The sequence below is a fragment of the Salvelinus fontinalis genome, chromosome 17 (genome assembly GCF_029448725.1).
Source record: "Salvelinus fontinalis isolate EN_2023a chromosome 17, ASM2944872v1, whole genome shotgun sequence".
Lineage (NCBI taxonomy): Eukaryota > Metazoa > Chordata > Actinopteri > Salmoniformes > Salmonidae > Salvelinus > Salvelinus fontinalis.
The window spans coordinates 34,789,787-34,807,414 of NC_074681.1; the positions used below are offsets into that span (position 1 = coordinate 34,789,787).

Below are 17,628 nucleotides of genomic sequence, written 5' to 3' on the forward strand. Positions count from 1 at the left end.
ATAGAATGCTTTAAAACGGCAACATTTTCTTTGCACCCCATGACAAAATGGGTACAATTGCAGGAAATAAGCTTTAACCCAGCAAAATTCTCTCCACCACCAAGAGGGGTGTTAACAGTTTGTATCATGAACAGTGCCTGTGACCATAGAAATAGACATGGTGCGTGGGCCCACGCGCAGGGGGTTCTCTGGAGTGTTCCCATGCTGGAAGGGGAGCCGCAAGTGAAAAAGTTTGGGAACCCCTAAGCTTGATCAAACACTAAATATGAACTTGTTGCTAGTTTTTAATGTGCTTAAAAATAAATACCACTGACACTAATAAAATTGTGATTAAAAAATAATAATTGTATTTATAAATGGTGTAATTGTGTGAATTTTACAGTGGATATAGGCCTACCCTTTATTCAGTCGAATGGCGAATGGACGATGTGCCAGACATTGAGTTGTGAAACGCTGCCAATTGCTCAGTATTTGGAGTTGAGAAATAAATCATACAGCACTGGAAAGCTGGGATCCCGTTCTTTTCAAGTGATGGCGGCCTCTTCCCGAGATTGCATTTAGGAATGTTGCGCAGTGACTGGACTTACTTGAACACATTGCTTTCCACGCAGCAATCGGCTATATGAGGAGTTGCACTCTCTTGACGCCATACAGTTGACGTTCCCCTCAAACTAGGCTATACGTGCGTGTGATAATTAAACAAAATAGCTTATTAACATCTTCGGGATCTAATCTGGTTTTTAAACTATTACATAGACTACAGCCCTCAATCTCCACTCTGGATTTAGAAGCCAGTTCCACCGCATTTTTTTCATTGTTCACCGTTGTTAGACCTGGGACACCAGGTGGCGTGTGTGCAATTAATTATCAGGTAGAACTGAAAACAAGTAGGTTCCGGACCTCGTAGGGTAACAGTTGAATACCCCTGGACTACAGAATAGCATCATTACAATATTTTTTTCTCTGGCCTAAGCGGTGCCTGTAGATACAATACATGATTCTACTCTGATGCGCTCTGCAGAGATTGGGAGAACAGTGCACAGCACATTGCATTTGGAGGACACATTTTGATACAACTCTGATCAAAGTAGTTTTATTTATATATATATATATATATATATATATATATATATATATATATATATATATATATATATATATATATATATATATATATATATATGACACTGCTCAAAAAAATAAAGGGAACACTTAAACAACACAATGTAACTCCAAGTCAATCACACTTCTGTGAAATCAAACTGTCCACTTAGGAAGCAACACTAATTGACAATAAATTGCACATGCTGTTGTGCAAATGGAATAGACAAAAGGTGGAAATTATAGGCAATTAGCAAGACACCCCCAATAAAGGAGTGGTTCTGCAGGTGGTGACCACAGACCACTTCTCAGTTCCTATGCTTCCTGGCTGATGTTTTGGTCACTTTTGAATGCTGGCGGTGCTTTCACTCTAGTGGTAGCATGAGACGGAGTCTACAACCCACACAAGTGGCTCAGGTAGTGCAGCTCATCCAGGATGGCACATCCAATATCGAGCTGTGGCAAGAAGGTTTGCTGTGTCTGTCAGCGTAGTGTCCAGAGCATGGAGGCGCTACCAGGAGACAGGCCAGTACATCAGGAGACGTGGAGGAGGCCGGAGGAGGGCAACAACCCAGCAGCAGGACCGCTACCTCCGCCTTTGTGCAAGGAGGAGCACTGCCAGAGCCCTGCAAAATGACCTCCAGCAGGCCACAAATGTGCATGTGTCTGCTCAAACGGTCAGAAACAGACTCCATGAGGGTGGTATGAGGGCCCGACGTCCACAGGTGGGGGTTGTGCTTACAGCCCAACACCGTGCAGGACGTTTGGCATTTGCCAGAGAACACCAAGATTGGCAAATTCGCCACTGGCGCCCTGTGCTCTTCACAGATGAAAGCAGGTTCACACTGAGCACGTGACAGACGTGACAGAGTCTGGAGACGCCGTGGAGAACGTTCTGCTGCCTGCAACATCCTCCAGCATGACCGATTTGGTGGTGGGTCAGTCATGGTGTGGGGTGGCTTTTCTTTGGGGGCCGCACAGCCCTCCATGTGCTCGCCAGAGGTAGCCTGACTGCCCTTAGGTACCGAGATGAGATCCTCAGACCCCTTGTGAGACCATATGCTGGTGCGGTTGGCCCTGGGTTCCTCCTAATGCAAGACAATGCTAGACCTCATGTGGCTGGAGTGTGTCAGCAGTTCCTGCAAGAGGAAGGCATTGATGCTATGGACTGGCCCACCCGTTCCCCAGACCTGAATCCAATTGAGCACATCTAGGACATCATGTCTCGCTCCATCCACCAACGCCACGTTGCACCACAGACTGTCCAGGAGTTGGCGGATGCTTTAGTCCAGGTCTGGGAGGAGATCCCTCAGGAGACCATCCGCCACCTCATCAGGAGCATGCCCAGGCGTTGTAGGGAGGTCATACAGGCACGTGGAGTCCACACACACTACTGAGCCTCATTTTGACTTGTTTTAAGGACATTACATCAAAGTTGGATCAGCCTGTAGTGTGGTTTTCCACTTTAATTTAGAGTGTGACTCCAAATCCAGACCTCCATGGGTTGATAAATTTTATTTCCATTGATCATTTTTGTGTGATTTTTGTTGTCAGCACATTCAACTATGTAAAGAAAAAAGTATTTAATAAGAATATTTCATTCATTCAGTTCTAGGATGTGTTATTTTAGTGTTCCCTTTATTTTTTTGAGCAGTGTATATAACTTAAATCTATATTCTACTTGTCCAACAATTTGTTTCAATTGTTCCGGACTAGTGTTAATTATGTCGAGCCCTGCTCTACTTGTACCCCTTGAATGTACAATAAAGGTGTCTACGTTCACCCCCATCTCTCTCACTTCCTGTTTTCACTTTCTCTACTTGTGAAGGAAGCAGAGAAGATGGTGGCGTATCTACAGGACAGTGACGACCGGCTGACTGCCAAGAGCTCAGCACCCAAACCAGCTGGCCTGCCGCTCACACACGAGGCTGCTCTGAAGTGGTTCTATAAAGACCCCCAGGGAGAGATGCAGGGTAAGACAGAGGGAGAGAATGAAGGGAGGGGGGGCTTCTTTGAATGGAAATCTGCGTGCTCTGCAACCAGTATCATTTCAACTAGTCAACCACTGCTGGAGAGAGACTGGGTTCTTCATCTGTTATCAATGGCACGGACTGCTCAGAGTGCATACACCTGTATTTCCTGTTCTGAAGTAAATTATTAATCTGTGATTCGAAGGGGTTGTACAGCCAAGGAATATAATTTCAAATAGTCAGATTCAGAGCAACTTAATTTCTTAAAATATATTTTTTAATGGACACATGTAAAAGTGACATTGTCAAATGTAATTATCTCCCCCTCTCCAGGTCCGTTCAGTAACCCGGAGATGACAGAGTGGTTCCAGGCAGGCTACTTCACCATGACCCTGCTGGTGAAGAGAGGCTGTGACGAGGTCTTCCAACCCCTGGGGGAGATCATCAAAATGTGGGGCAGGGTCCCCTTCGCCCCTGGACCAGCACCGCCACCCTTACTGGTAACCATCACACACCTGAGCTCCATCGAGCATTCTAGCATTCGCTCCTCCTTTTAAATATTGTCAAATAATCTTGTTAATTCCATAGGCAATTCAAAATTATTCGTACTCACCCTCGACCACTTTAGTCTACTCATTGTTAAGACAAAGCAAGTTTGTGTTGGCCGCCTGCACTTCAGAAGGAAAATGTTGTGAATGTTACAATTATTTATTCTACAAGTCAGAGGCGTGTTAGCTGTACATGTATTGCGCTCCACAACATTGTGCCATGTTGAACGCATCCAAGGTGGTCGTCCGCCTGCCGATCCCCATGTCTAACTCGCCGTCTGTGTTCACAGGGTGACGCTGGGGACCAGGAGCGTCTGAAACTGCAGCAGGAGCTGACTGCCCTCAACCTGTACCAGCTGCAGCAGCTGCAGTACCAGTACCTGTTGAGGCAGCAGTACGCCCAGGCCCTGGCCCAGCAGAAAGCCCAGGCCCTCAGCTCAGCACCACACCAGCAGCAGCAGCAACAGCAGCAGCAGATCAACCTGCTCCTCCAGCAATACCAGGCCCTCAAGATGAGGTCAGAGGAACACACGTAAGCGTACCCGTGCGCACACACCTCTACTGCAGTACCCGGCCCTTAAGATGAGGTCAGCGGGGCATACTGTACCTAAGCACACACACACCTCTACTGCAGTACCCGGCCCTTAAGATGAGGTCAGCGGGGCATACTGTACGTAAGCACACACACACACACACACACACACACACACACACACATCTACAGTAATCCCAGTGTCCGAGAACATGTCAGGCACACATTAACACAAGTAGGGTGAAGTTGCCCCTAGACACTAATCTTGGGTCAGTATAGCATTTTCCCCACTAATGGTTAAGTTTAGAATTGGGGGAGAGGAAACTGATCCGAGATCTGTAGTTAGGTGAAACGTCATTTTGTAGAACACACACCACACAGCAATACCTCAATGCCCCCCCTCAAGATGACATCACACTTACAGATAATGCAATGTTGTTCATATTAATGTTGGTAATGTAACTTGTTTCTGTGTCGGTCTCCCTGTCTAGAACATCCGAGAATCTCTTACCTCCGGTGACGCGGTCCATGTCTGTACCAGACTCCCAGGGTTCTGTGTGGGAAATGCAGCACCCCACCTCTCAGGTCTCTTGCACACCAAACATCCAGCAACCTGCCCCAAGTGGTACGTCTCAACCCAGAACACAGGAACTTGCACAGAATTTGTTTTGGCTGATGTTTTATAGCATATAGAGCTTTTGGTAGTTTGAGGATCTGAACCTCAATTTACAAAAAGAAGAGAAACCTCAATCGTATGATCTATAATGGCCATCTGGCCTGACTGTCTGTTTTGTGTCCTGTGTAGCGTGGGAGGGCAGCAGTGTGTGGGATCTGCCCATAGACTCCATGGCCCAGGCCCCCACCATAGAACAGATGCAACAGCTGGAGAAGAGCAAGACTGCTAAGGTAAGCGCACTGTATTGTCTATACTTACGCAATCCTTCGTTTCAGATCTAGACGTAGTGCTCAGGGGTTGGGCTCAATGCGGGGGGAATTGGGACATTTTAAACACTTTTCATAAAAGCTAGACTAGATTCAGCACCACAGATACTGAGATGAGTGCGACTCAACCCTTTGCGCTCACACAGTCACACAGAGTATCAGCTCACCTCGGCTACAATGTGTTAACTACCGGAGCAAAACAGCGGTGAAGTTTGGCCTTGCGATTTCAACACTCTTAGTTGTTGGGAAATCAGCCCGATATTGCTGTTTTAATTAGTATCTCGCTGAATCTACTTTTTAAACAATGCTATGAAAATGATACAATGTGATTTGCTTTTTGAAGGTCTCTCCTCCTCATCTACTTGAGATGGAGCGGCGTGAGGCTGAGCTGAGGGCCAAGAGGGAAGAGGAGGAGAAGGAGAGGAAAAGACTGGAGGAAGCGTTACGGGCCCGACAGGAGGCGGAACGCAAACGCCTGGAGGAGGAGCTATCACGTCATAAACAGGTTAGGGGGGGTGGTCCTGCTGAAATAAGACGGTCATAATACTATGCTTTAGAGAAGTTGGTATGAAACGTTATGAATTTCAGCTGCACCACACCTAGTCTTTGTTGATGTTCAGTACATGTTTGCCTAGAGTTGCAAGTTTGACCCAGTAGCTGGTCAATTAATAGAAATAGGCCTTGTTTTCTGTTTAATGCAATGCATTTGATGGATTTTTACTATACACAGGAGGAGGTGTTAAGGCAGCGGGAGCAGGAGGCACAGCGCAGACAGAAGGAGGAAGAGGAACGGCAGGCACAGGAGGAGGCCCTCCGCAGACTGGAGGAAAGGAGGAGGGAGGAGGAAGAGCGAAAGCAAAGGGAAGAGTTTCTCCATAAACAGGTACTGGGCTTCAGAATAAAGACAGTATCAGGGCCCATAATCATGAAGCGTCTCAAAGTAGGAGTGCTGATCTAGGATTAGTTTTCATTTTTAGATCACGTGTAAAAGTACTCCCTCACTGCGACGGTTATTTTCAAGATCATTGTATATCCGCAGTAATGGTTTGGAGATGACATGGCCTAAAAAGGCGTCAGCATGCTTCAGTTCGGCTGGTCCCTAGCCGAACTCTGCTCACATAATCCTTTAAGACCGTAGCTTGAAAAAAGCGTCAATAGTACTGTTTGTCCATTATGGGACGCCGTTGGCAGAATACACTTCCTCAAAATAGTCATAATGAATCGAAGGTAACTCAAGATATGTCATTCATTTTGCCGTTTTTGCCGAAGAGATCTTAGTTAGATGTAAAATTGCCAGACTAAGGTGTTTGGTGCAGTATTTAGCACGAGTCGCGTCTCGTTGAATGACAACAAAGACTTTACTGAAGAATCCCTACTGTTGACCAATCACCGATGAAGGGGCGTAGACTTTGGCTCCGAACTTCAGCTTGCCTCCAGAAAAAATGTTTTGTGCCTTTTAACAACCGGTGGGGAAAACTCACCGAAGTCCAAAACGAACAAAAGCGCCACTAAATGTCGTTATAATGTACACTACCGTTCAAAAGTTTGGGGTCACTTAGAAATGTCCTTGTTTTTGAAAGAAAACACATTTTTGTCCATTTAAAATAACATCAAATTGATCAGAAATACAGTGTATACATTGTAAATGACTATTGTAGCTGGAAACGGCTGATTTTTAATGGAATATCTACATGGGCGTACAGAGGCCCATTATCAGCAACCATCACTCCTGTGTTCCAATGGCACGTTGTGTTAGCTAATCCAAGTTTATAATTTTAAAAGGCTAATTGATCATTAAACCCTTTTGCAGTTATGTTAGCACAGCTGAAAACTGTTATGATGATTAAAAGAAGCAATAAAACTGGCCTTCTTTAGATTGGTTGAGTATCAGCATTTGTTGGTTCGGTACAGGCTCAAAATGGCCAGAAACAAAGAACTTTCTTCTGAAACTCGTCAGTCTATTCTTGTTCTGAGAAATGAAGGCTATTAGTTGTGAGAAATTGCCAAGAAACTGAAGAGCTCTTAAACGCTGTGTACTACTCCCTTCACAGAACAGCGCAAAGATAATGGGCCGTTTCCAGCTACAATAGTCATTTACAACATTAACAATGTGTACACTGTATTTCTGATCAATTTGATGTTATTTTAATGGATAAAAAATGTCTTTCTAAGTGACCCCAAACTTCTGACCGGTGGTGTATATATGAACTCTACTGAACTGTTTCAGCTGCGAAGCATGCTGAAAGCCTTAAAACAGACGCATGTCTGTTCTACGAAATACATTCTTAAATAAATGTATTCTCAAAAGTTGTATTTTCTCTCAACGCTGTGTGCACTGAACTGACGTGCATGATTGTTGCTGACACTCCGATGTTTAGAAGAAGTGAATTAAACTGCGACGCTCAACTCAAACAGCAGTGTGTAGCCTACTGTTGCTGCTGGCAAAGTAATTTAAATCCTGTACTTTATCACTCAGGATGTAACTTTATTTACAGTTATACTGTTTTTGCCATGTAATGTTAAAACAGACAGACAACCCCATTGTAAAATATTTACCTCAAATCAAATGTATTTATATAGCCCTTCTTACATCAGCTGATATCTCAAAGTGCTATACAGAAACCCAGCCTAAAACCCCAAACATCAAGCAATGCAGGTGTAGAAGCATGGTGGCTAGGAAAAACTCCTAGAAAGGCCAAAACCTAGGAAGAAACCTAGAGAGGAACCAGACTATGAGGGGTGGCCAGTCCTCTTCTGGCTGTGCAGGGTGGAGATTATAACAGAACATGGCCAAGATGTTCAAATGTTCATAAATGACCAGCATGGTCAAATAATAATAATCACAGTAGTTGTCAAGGGTGCAACAGGTTAGCACCTCAGGAGTAAATGTCAGTTGGCTTTTCATAGCCGATCATGAAGAGTATCTCTACCGCTCCTGCTGTCTCTAGAGAGTTGAAAACAGCAGGTCTGGGACAGGTAGCACGTCCGGTGAACAGGTCAGGGTTCCATAGCCGCAGGCAGAACAGTTGAAACTGGAGCAGCGGCACGGCCAGGTGGACTGGGGACAACAAGGAGTCATCGTGCCAGGTAGTCCTGAGGCAGGTAGTCCTGAGGCATGGTCCTAGGGCTCAGGTCCTCCGAGAGAGAAAGAAAGAAAGAAAGAGAGAGAGAGAGCGAGAGAGAGCATACTTAAATTCACACAGGACACTGGATAAGACAGGAGAAGTACTACATATATAACAGACTGACCCTAGCCCCCCGACACAAACTACTGCAGCATAAATACTGGAGGCTGAGACAGGAGGGGTCAGGAGACACTGTGGCCCCATCCGATGATACCTCCGGACAGGGCCAAACAGGCAGGATATAACCCCACCCACTTTGCCAAAGGGCAGCCCCCACTAGAGGGATACCTTCAACCACCAACTTACCAGCCTGAGACGAGGCCGAGTATAGCCCAGATAAATATTCCTCTCGAGACGCATCCTATGGCTCTTCACAACATGAGAGTGAAACATTTATTCTGACCATCTAAAATTATATTCATTTTGGAGTAGAATGTACATTTTTTTAAGTTACCAGAACTGAGTTTCTCTGTACTTCTACATCGGAATCTGTACTCCCTAAGCAAGGGGACAGGAATTGGTTACATTTGCAGTTTAATGCTTGTACAAAATAATTATTTTTCCCTAAAAGCATGAAAGGGGAGATCGACTTAAGTTTCAGTCATGGGGATTTTTTTTCCTTTAAAGTAATATGGTCAGGGGGGACCTGATCCTAGATGAGTACTCCTACTCTTAGTTGCTTTGTGAATACTGCTAAGGCTAAAAGGCATATTGCTACATAATGTTAATACTGAAGTTGACCATGTTCTAACAACCACATTTCTCCCCAGGAGGAGGAGCGCCGGAAGCAGCAGGAGGAGGAGCGCCGGAAGCAGCAGGAGGAGGAGCGCCGGAAGCAGCAGGAGGAGCAGCGCCGGGAGGAGGAGCGCCGGAAGCAGGAGGAGGAGCGCCGGATGCAGGAGGAGCTGGAGGCCCTGAGGAGGTGCGAGGAGGAGAAGCGGCTGGAGGAGGAGGCGGTGGCGGCCGCGGTTGCGTTGGCACGGCAACAGCAGGAGGAAGCGAAGAGGAGGGAGCAGGAGGCGGCGAGGCAGCAGGAGCTAGCCAGACAGAGGCAACAGCAGCAGGAGGCGCTCCGCCGACTGCAGCTGCAACAGCAGCAGCAACAGCTAGCCCAGATGAAGGTGACTAATATTATAAAACTAACACAACACAAAATACACCTTACACTGCAGCAGCAGCAACAACTAGCACAGGTAAGGGTAACATACTTAGTATGCACACACTATACACACCTACCACTACACTAGCCCAGGTGAAGGTACCTTATAAACTACACACCATATATAACTACCAAAGTAACTTTGAAGTCAGAACATCACTGAATACTGTGTTTTAAGGTACCTGTAATTTAGCATGAAAAATGTACTGGTTACCAGACTACCTTTGCTCCTTTTCCCTTTTCCCTGTCTCGTAGCTGCCGTCGTCCTCTAAGTGGGGCCAGCAGTCAGCAGTCACGGCAGCAGCCATCTCCCAGTCCCAGAACGCCTTGTCGCTTGCTGAGATCCAGAAAGTGGAGGAGGAGAGGGAACGACAAGCACGAGAAGAGGTGTGAGCATAGGGGCTGAGTTCGTAGAGGGATACGGAGGCACTGCAGTATAGTGCTACCAATCTGGACAATGCTTAACAGCATTTTGGATAGCATAATACAATTTCACTAGATATCTATTGTTTAAAAAGGCTCTAAATTGTTAAAAATCCTTCTCAACCCAACTTTACCTTTAGTTTTTCTCACCTCAATCACCTGTCAATCACCAAACTTGTTTTCCTGCTATGTTTATAAGGAGCGCAGTAGATCTCACTCTCCCTCTCCCCTCCCTCCATGCAGCAGCGGCGCCAGCAAGCAGAGCTCCTAAAGCTCCAGCAGCAGCAGGCCCTGCAGGAGGCCCTACAGCCTCAGGCCAAGCTCTCAGGTTGGGGCAGCGTGGCCAAGCAGCCGGCCGCCACCAAGTCCCTGCTGGAGATTCAGAGGGAGGAGGCCCAGCAGGTGAAGCAGAGGAAGGAGCAGGGGGGTGGGAGCCAGCAGCCCAGTCACCCCACTGTCACCCAGCAGAACCGCGCCCAGAACAGAGCTGTGAGTCACTCGTTGGTTTGTTATTTCGTTCATTCATTTAATTTGTCTGCGTTCATTCTGGGTAGGTCTTCCATGTCATTTATTTGACTGTGTTGATAGTGGTGTCTAAAACGGTGTTTCTCAAACCTTTCTTTGAGGACCCCCAGATGTTTCAAAGATTAGCACACCTGATTCATCTAATCAAGGGCTTTGATGATTAGTTGACAAGCTGAATCAGGTGTTTTAGGGCTGGAATAAATCGAATACATTGAACGTCTGGGGGGCCCAGGAGAAGAGGTCGGGCAAACACTGCTCTAAATCAGACTACTCTGTTGGAAAACTTCCCTTCATTATTTGCCGTAATGACACTGGTTTACTTTAATTAAGTTTATTAGGATCCCCATTAGCTACTGTACATACAGCAGCTACTCTTCCTGAGGACCACATAAAACGTACAAATACATGACAAACACGATAATAGACAAGAACAACATAAGATATTACATTCAAAATAAAATAAATTATGAAAGTAAAATAAGTTTTATATATAGGAAAGACAACAGAAATATTATTTACACACTATTCATATTCCTATATACAGTACAGTTAAATTAGATCTTTCAATAGAGGAAAGGCACTCTGATGCCAGATGTTTTTTTAATCTGTTTTTTAACCTCTAGTAGCAGAGCATTCCACGATGACATGGCTTTGTACATGGATCTCTTTTCCCCCAGACCACTGCTCTGAGTTCCTCAGTGTGGGGCTCGGTGGCAACCAGCAGCATGGGCGGCGGGGCTCCTAACTGGGGCGGGGAAAGCAGCAGCATCTGGGGCGACAGCACAAACTCCAACATGGGCTTCTGGGACGAGGCGGTGAAGGAGGCGGCCCAGCCCCCGCCACAGGCCCCACCCCCCACCAGGAAGCCCAACGCTCAGAAGAACAACAAGGCCAACGCCAACCTCAGGTACAACCTCAGGACACTTTTACAGCTCACACCTGCTTGTCTATTTTGGCTGCTTGACTCGAAAGGTCGTGGTCAGGACAATTCTCTACCACATGGCTATTTTTTAAGTTTGAGGTATTACGGGGAGAAGCCTATTTTCCACTTAGTCAAATCAAATTTTATTAGTCCCGTACACATGGTTAGCAGATGCGAGTGTAGCGAAATGCTTGTGCTTCTAGTTCCGACCATGCAGTAATATCTAACAATTAATCTAACAGTTTCACAACAACTACTTGAATAAGAGTATGTACACATAAATATATGGATGAGCGATGGCCGAACGGCGTAGGCAAGATGCAGTAGATGGTATAGAATACAGTATATACATATGAGATGGGGTATGTAGACCTTATATAAAGTGGCATTATCCGTTACACTGCCAAATGGTGAAACGAGATTCATCACTCCAGAGAACGCGTTTCCACTGCTCCAAAGTCCAATGGCGGCGAGGTTTACACCACTCCAGCCTACGCTTGACATTGTGCATGGTGATCTTAGGCTTGTGTGCGGCTGCTCTGCCATGGAAACCCATTTCATGAAGCTCCTGACGAACAGATATTGTGCTGACGCTGCTTCCAGAGGCAGTTTGGAACTCGGTAGTGAGTGTTTCAGCCGAGGACAAACTATTTTTATGAGCTTCAGCACTCAGCTGAGTGCTGAAGTGCATAAAAATAGTTATAGTATTAGTATATAGTATTAGTATTAGAGATGTGAGACCGGATTTGTGTTTTACTTGTCTTATACACCTCTATAGAACAACTTGTCAAATACAGGTGCATTGAATACTCATGTATTCCTGTCTGGGGAGACAGGAGCATGTCATGATAAACTTTCAATCTAGACCAAGGAGCCCTACGCCCCCCTACCACAGGACACTATTTTGAAATATGTGTATTATGTACTTGTTATTCTCTGAAAATAAGCAAATATTCTTGCACTTCATATGGACTTTGCACAAGTTTCACATTTTTCGGGCCCTTACCAGTTTGCATCCCTGAATATGATGAATCACTTATAAATAGGATGATGGTTTAACAGGAAGTCTTTAAAGTTTTGGGGCCAGTGTATCTAATCGTGTGTGTATGTGTGGTAACTGTGAGCAGCAGTCGGGCCAATAAGAAGGTGGAGGAGGAGGAGAAGCTGCTGAAGTTGTTCCAGGGGGTTAATAAGAGCCAGCAGGATTGCTTCATGCAGTGGTGTGAGCAGACCCTGCACACCCTCAACACCGCCAACAACCTGGACGGTGAGTATATTATATACGCACACACACCGCCAACAACCTAGGTGCGTCCGAAATGGCACCCCCTATTCCTTAGGGGCCCTGGTCCAAAATAGTGCACTATATAGGGTTAAGGTGTCAATTCAGACGCACGCTAAAGATACCTTGAACCTAAAGTAACCGTGACTGTGTGTGACCCCATCTTTAAAACTCACCCGACCCTCTTCCTCTAGTCCCGACATTTGCGTCTTTCCTGAAGGAGGTGGACAGTCCGTACGAGGTGCACGACTACGTGCGCGCCTACTTGGGGGACACGTCCGAGGCTAAGGAGTTTGCCAAGCAGTTCCTGGAACGCCGTGCCAAGCAGAAGGCCAACCAACAGAAAGAGCCCCAGGCCCCACAGAACCAGCAGCCGACTCTCAAACAGCGACAGCAGGTGAGAGAAACATGGCACAGCAGTTCATTGGATAACTGGGGTGTAGCTATCTTTTAGTAACCAAACGAGACAAAAACGGAGAAGGAACTTCCTGATTTTGTCCAAAATAAACTTTTTTTTGTTGCAATCTGTTTTCCATTGCAAAACCTTTTGCTTTGATGTGCACTAATGAAAACTCCCCTGGTTTGCCGTTTTGTTGTTGTATGATAATCGATTGGACTTATATTGCGCTTTTCAAAACACCCAAAGAGCTTTAAATAGTAGGGGGATGCTCACCTCATCCACCACCAATAGTTGAACTTCCTAGTGTTGTCACGTTGGTAACATTTTATTATCGATACGATAGAAGGTCAAGTAACGCGATACAACCGGGGAAACATTTCAGATATGCCTGGCGTCCTGTTCACCTCGTCCCCTGACACTTGTTCACATTTTCTAAACGTTATGCTCATGTGCTATACAACACCTGTCACTGATATTCACACTTCTACTCAATACAACACATATTACTTTACACTGTTCACTTTATAATAGAATATGGCATAGAATGGCTAATTTGCTCATATTTGCAAAGGCCTACCTGTGATTTGGCTGGAAGAATGGAGGAAGGAATATATACTGAACACAAATATAAATGCCACATGCATTTTTGCGGAGTTACAGTTCATATAAGGAAATCAGTCAATTGGGGCGCCAGGCCCAGCCAATCAGTGAGTTTTCATCCTCTACAAAAGGGCTTTATTACAGACAGAAATACTCGGATGTGGAGGTCCTGGGCTGGCGTGATTACACATCGTCTGCTTTTGAGGCCGGTTGGACATACTGTCAAATTCTCTAAAACGACATTGGAGGCGCCTTATGGTAGAATAAACATTCAATTATCTGGCAACAACTCTGGTGCTGAAATGATATACAATGTATCAACTATGTTCGCGCTGCTCCAATGTATCACAGAAGACTGATCAGGGTCCGCCCTCGCCGTCATAGCTAAATGATATTTTCGAATCTGATGAAGGATTAGATGTGCATGAAGAGCGGACAGAGAGAAGCAGGTGAGTGAGGGCTGGAAGGGCATGCGGCTGGCGGATTACAGCTGCCACACGTAATATGTGCATGGAAGTTATTGGACCCGTGTGTAAAATAGGCTAGTGTTGCCAAAGCAGCAGCTACTCTTCCTGGGGTCCAGCAAAATTAAGGCAGTTTATACAATTTTAAAACATTACAACACATTAACAGATTTCACAACACACTGTGTGCCCTCAGGCCCCTACTCCACCACTACCACATATCTATAGTACTAAATCCATGTGTATGTTATCGTGTGTGTGTGTGCCAATGTTTATGTTGCTTCACAGTCCCCGCTGTTCCATAAGGTGTTTTTTTAATCAGTTTTTTAAATCAAATTTTACTGCTTGTATCAGTTACTTGATGTGGAATAGAGTTCCATGTAGTCATGGCTCTAATGTAGTACTGTGTGCCTCCCATAGTCTATTCTGGACTTGGACTGTGAAGAAACCTCTTGTGGCATGTCTTGTGGGGTATGCATGGGTGTCCGAGCAGTGTTCCAGTAGTTTAAACCAGCAGCTCGGTGCATTCAACTTGTTAATACCTCTCATAAATAAAAGTAGTGATGAAGTCAATCTCTCCTCCACTTTCAGCCTGCATATTATTAATATTAGCTCTCTGTGTACATCCAAGGGCCAGCCGTGCTGCCCTGTTCTGAGCCATTTTGACATTTTCCTAAGTCCTTTTTTGTGGCACCTGACCACACGACTGAACAGTAGTCAAGGTGTGACAAAACTAGGACCTGCAGGACCTGCCTTGTTGATAGTATTGTTAAGAAGGCAGAGCATCGCTTTATTACAGACTTTTTCCCATCTTAACTACTACTGCATCAATATGTTTTGACCGGGACAGTTTACAATCTAGTGTTACTCCAAGCAGTTTAGTCGTCTCAACTTGCTCAATTTCCACATTATTTATTACAAGATTTAGTTGAGGTTTAGTGAATGTTTTGTTCCAAATACAAGCTTTTAGTTTTAGAAATATTTAGGGCTAACTTATTCCTTGCCACCCACTTTGAAACTAACTGCAGCTCTTTGTTGAGTGTTGCAGTCGTTTCAGTCGCTGTAGTAGCTGACGTGTATAGTGTTGAGTTATCCGCATACATAGAAACTCTGGCTTTACTCAGTGGCTTGTCATTAGTGAAAAATGCAAGGGGCCTAAACAGCTAACCTGGGGAATTCCTGATTCTAACTGGATTATATTTGATAGGCTTCCATTAAAGAAAACCTCTGTGTTCTGTTAGACAATTATTTCTTTATCCACAATATAGCAGGGGGTGTAAAGCCATAACACAAGTTTCTCCAGCAGCAGACTATGATCAATAATGTCAAAAGCTGCACTGTCTAACAAGACAGCCCCCACAATCATTTTATCAATTTCTCTCAGACAATCATCAGTCATTTGTGTAAGTGCTGTGCTTTTTGAGTGTCATCTGATTCAATAAATGAAGGAGCCGAATTGGCTTTTTTCCCCCAAAATGTAATTTAAGGTGCCCCAAAGCTTTTTAATATCTTTCTTTATATAATTTATTTGTTTCATTTCTTTTTATTTAGTTTAGTCACATGATTTCTTAATTTGCAGTTCTTTTGCCAATCAGTTGGGCTGCCAGACTTAATTGCCATACCTTTTGCCTCATCCCTCTCAACCATACAATTTTTCAATTCCTCATCAATCCAAGGGGATTTAACAGTTTTTACAGTCATTTTCTTAATGGGTGCGTGCTTATTAGTAACTGGAATAAGTAGTTTCATAAAGTGCAGCGTCTGGTTGCTCCTCATTACACACCACAGACCAGCAAATATTCTTTACATCAACATGTGAATCACTACAAAACTTCTTGTATGACTTCTTATACACTATATTAGGCCCAGCCTTTGGAACTTTGGTTTTCCTAGATATGGCTATTATTATATGTAACGGTAACAGTATTAAAAAAAAATGGAATCATATGTATTGTGACGTTTTGGTACCGGTATACTGTGCAACACCACTAGTTAGTAATTATCTCACCCCTCATTTCCCCTGACTCCATTTCCCAGGATTCAGTGTGGGGCGTGAGCGGGACGGGCTCTCAGACTCGGTACCAGTCGAACCACACAAGCCTCCAGCAGCAGGCACGTTTCGAGACCGTCACCTCAGGGAAGAAGAAGAAAAAGCAGAAGATGGTCCGGGCAGACCCCAGCCTGCTAGGTGAGGACAAATACAATTCTGCATTTTTTAAGGAGTTAAGAGTATAACAGTCATTTGTTATTGTATCACCTTAATTCCTATATCACCACTGATACAGCCTTACCTGGCAACTCACAGCATCAGTTGATAAGAAGTGCTCTATCGTTTAACTGTTTGACATTGAATCTAACGTAACTTTTCCTCTTCTCTCCTCTCCCCAGGTTTTTCTGTGAACGCGGCGTCTGAGAGGTTGAATATGGGCGAGATAGAGACGGTGGAGGACTTTTAAAGGGACTGCTCTGCCGCCACTGACTCAATCCGTTTTGAACAGCTGTCATTTTACCCGCCCAGCGTCCCGTCCCCCACCTCCCCGTCCCAATCCCTTTTACTTTTCTTTTTTGAAAATGCATCCTCTTTCTGTTCTGTTTAAGTTCATTTAATGTTTGTCATTGGAAGCTGGGGATGCTTTCCAGTGCCAAAGGACCCCCACCCAAAAAACATCCCTAATGAGTATTTTGCCCTATGGGAGACCGGGAGAAGGCTAATGACGCAGCCAGACAATCAAACGGAACATTCACGCAATGAAACATTGAACGAACTGACCAAAAAAATCTATGAATTGAAATCTGACTTCTCTCGGAGAAGAGAGCAGAGCTAAGGGGATGAGGAGGATGTGGATGTCTCTCCCCGTCTATGGTTGGCTGTTCAGTTCCCTTCTAGTCTCTGGTGTCTGAAAGTGCCCAAAAAGAGAGGCCATTTCCTGATGCAATCATCTCCCCATGGAATTTTTTAATGCGTGGACATAAGGGTGGAGATGCGGGGGGATTTTCGGTGAAAAAAAATTGCCAGTTAAACCTTTTTTTTTGTTTTTTATTTATTGAAAGTTTTTCCTCCCCCTTCCATTTTGTTAAATTTTCTCTCCTCCTGTTTTCTGCCAGTTGTTTGTGGATGATGGTTGCATTGTAGGAGCTAAGGATGTGTGCCCGCTGATGTCCTGTTTTAAGGACATGTTCGAAAGTTCCAAGTAGTTATCCATTTCTTGTAAAATACTAGGCTGTTTAAAGAATAAACTTTCAATTCTGCATCTGTATTATAATATATGAAAATGATGAACTACTGGAGTCATACTTTTCTATTGCGGTATGAAATAAAACAGTCTCTTGTGTGGGCTGTTCACACTTCTGTCTTTTGTATGAATGAACAACTTCAAAATAATGAAAGTGTATCATTTTGCCTTCTTGCCTGCACAATGGTTGTACTCCCAACCCCCTCTGATGCTGATGCACTGTAGACAGATAAAAAAAACATTGACACTTTTTAGGAAATTTGTTATCCTGTGTAAGATTCAACGTTGTGTGTTTATCTCATCCCAGTCATTGCGTTCCAATACTACTCTAACCAGCCTCTGGTGAAGCAAAGCTCATATCTTCTCACAACATATAGCTATCTCCAAGTGGCAACCTGACCC

General features: G+C 44.7%; 1 protein-coding gene across 8 annotated transcripts in view; it reads left to right on the top strand.

Moving 5' to 3' along the window:
• The window catches only part of LOC129814206 (GRB10-interacting GYF protein 2-like), a 33,407-nt gene extending 16,065 nt beyond the window's left edge, over positions 1-17,342 (top strand). For all 8 annotated transcript variants that reach the window (XM_055867160.1, XM_055867162.1, XM_055867163.1 and 5 more), the window contains 15 exons: positions 2,930-3,074; positions 3,405-3,571; positions 3,910-4,151; positions 4,643-4,776; positions 4,957-5,057; positions 5,437-5,598; positions 5,824-5,976; positions 8,989-9,339; positions 9,633-9,764; positions 10,044-10,289; positions 11,003-11,232; positions 12,375-12,514; positions 12,724-12,926; positions 16,031-16,181; positions 16,382-17,342. In XM_055867160.1, coding sequence (XP_055723135.1) covers positions 2,930-3,074; positions 3,405-3,571; positions 3,910-4,151; positions 4,643-4,776; positions 4,957-5,057; positions 5,437-5,598; positions 5,824-5,976; positions 8,989-9,339; positions 9,633-9,764; positions 10,044-10,289; positions 11,003-11,232; positions 12,375-12,514; positions 12,724-12,926; positions 16,031-16,181; positions 16,382-16,449 — 2,625 coding nt within the window. In that variant the 3' untranslated portion in view covers positions 16,450-17,342. The remainder of the gene's footprint in view (positions 1-2,929; positions 3,075-3,404; positions 3,572-3,909; positions 4,152-4,642; positions 4,777-4,956; positions 5,058-5,436; positions 5,599-5,823; positions 5,977-8,988; positions 9,340-9,632; positions 9,765-10,043; positions 10,290-11,002; positions 11,233-12,374; positions 12,515-12,723; positions 12,927-16,030; positions 16,182-16,381) is intronic.
• The last annotated feature ends 286 nt before the right edge of the window (positions 17,343-17,628 follow it).